Raw genomic sequence first — 1,742 nt, forward strand, 5'->3', positions numbered from 1 at the left:
TGATGGAGGTGCTAATTATCCTGATTTGATCACAGTGTATACATTTTTTGAAACATCCCCTTGTATCCCATAAATATGTACAATTATTACGTGTTAATTATGAATAATATAAAACTTTTTTAAAAGATGTGTTTTTACTACAGTACTTAAAAAATGGACAGGTTTGAGAGAGAAAAAGTGGAATGGGTAGTGAGTTTGTTAGCTGTGCTGGTTGAGTGTTGCTCAAAAGAAGAGAGGAAACAGCGGTGGTTGATTCCAGTTCCTACCCTTACTCACTGAGCAGTGGAAATGCTCTTTCCCTGAGATTGTGGGAACGGTGCAGGAAGACCGTACTCAAGATTTTCAGTCTTGCGGCTAAATAATATGATGAGTTTGGGACCTTGGGGGAGCTTCCTGGTAGAAACATCAGAAGGAAAAAGAGCATATGGTCCTAGTTTGACATCTCTATCCACCCAGAAAGATCATTTACTCCAGAAGGAAAACATTGGCATATAAAGTCATACTGTCCAGTAGTATGATGTGATGGAAATGTTCTCTGTCAACAAGTACTTGGAAGTTTAGCTGCTGGTCGCATGTACCCTCTGTACACTTGAAAGGTGGCTAGTAAGAGTAAGAAACAGAATTTTTTAATTTAATTTAAATTTGAATATCTACATCTGGCTGGTAGGTCCCATATTGGACTCTGCAGGTGTAGAAAGATTTCATTACATTCAGTTTCACTCTGCTCGCTGAGGGAGCAAAGTGGGTCAGTTCATTTTAGAAACATACCAATAAATTTAGAATTTCAAAGGTTATAGATTAATCAGTGAGCTCAATTTAAGACACCTTGTGTGTCCCTTGAAAAAGGAAAAACACATCATATTATAAGTGATGATATCTTGTTGGTTCACTCCTACCCCCTCTCGAATGCACTTTTTTCCTGCTGCTAGCAAGGAAAATGATACTGATACTCTGTTTTTGTTACAGCCAATAGTTGCCAGTATGAAGATCTCCTTAGTAACTGCGCTCAGTTGAAGAGCTCAGCTGGCTGTGAACATGAATTGCTCAAGGAAAAGTGCAAAGCTACTTGCCTATGTGAAAACAAAATTTACTAACACGCCTAGTGTACATTGTGAAGGACTCCACAGCGAAGGGCTACATCATTTAATCGACACATACTAGGGGGAAATTGTAGGCATGTTAGTTAAAAGTTGAATTCCAAACAGCAATGCATCTCAAGTTGAATTCCAAACAGTAACACATCTCTTTCTTGGGGCTCTTTAGAGAAATTTCTCTCACACGTTGATTTACGAAAGTTGCATACTCTAACATGACAACTTTGAACTTTGATACAAACATAGCACTTTAAATGTAATGAACTGAAACAAGTCAAGGATTTGGAAATTGTATAGCCATAAATTTTAAGTCATAAGAATTTGGGAGCACAATGGCAAATTGTGTGATTCCTGAAACACCATGCTAGAAACGAAATCTGTAAAATCATTGCCATTCCTGCTCCAGGACGTTTCCCCTGTGTGAAGAATGAATTCGAAGCTTCACAACTACATCTGTCTTATGGCTTTTCCTTCAAACAAAAGTAATCAGCTTTTAAAATAAATATATAAGTAATCACATAGATGGGATTTTTATGCAATATTTTTATAATATTCACAATTAACTCCAGCTACCCTCAGCCCAGATGGGCAAAATTTCTAAAATAGTTGGCTATAGAATTAAAGTTTAACAAAAGAACGGTATCGATT

The 1,742-nt window shown here is 37.1% G+C and overlaps 1 protein-coding gene across 1 annotated transcript in view; it reads left to right on the forward strand.

Moving 5' to 3' along the window:
- Positions 1 to 1,134, forward strand: part of LOC100966430 (cysteine-rich secretory protein 2) — a 17,570-nt gene extending 16,436 nt beyond the window's left edge. Inside the window, exon 7 of the mRNA XM_012813505.2 lies at positions 967 to 1,134. Coding sequence (XP_012668959.1) covers positions 967 to 1,094 — 128 coding nt within the window. The 3' untranslated portion in view covers positions 1,095 to 1,134. The remainder of the gene's footprint in view (positions 1 to 966) is intronic.
- The last annotated feature ends 608 nt before the right edge of the window (positions 1,135 to 1,742 follow it).

Source organism: Otolemur garnettii, unplaced genomic scaffold, assembly GCF_000181295.1.
Source record: "Otolemur garnettii isolate 467f Iridium unplaced genomic scaffold, OtoGar3 scaffold00269, whole genome shotgun sequence".
Lineage (NCBI taxonomy): Eukaryota > Metazoa > Chordata > Mammalia > Primates > Galagidae > Otolemur > Otolemur garnettii.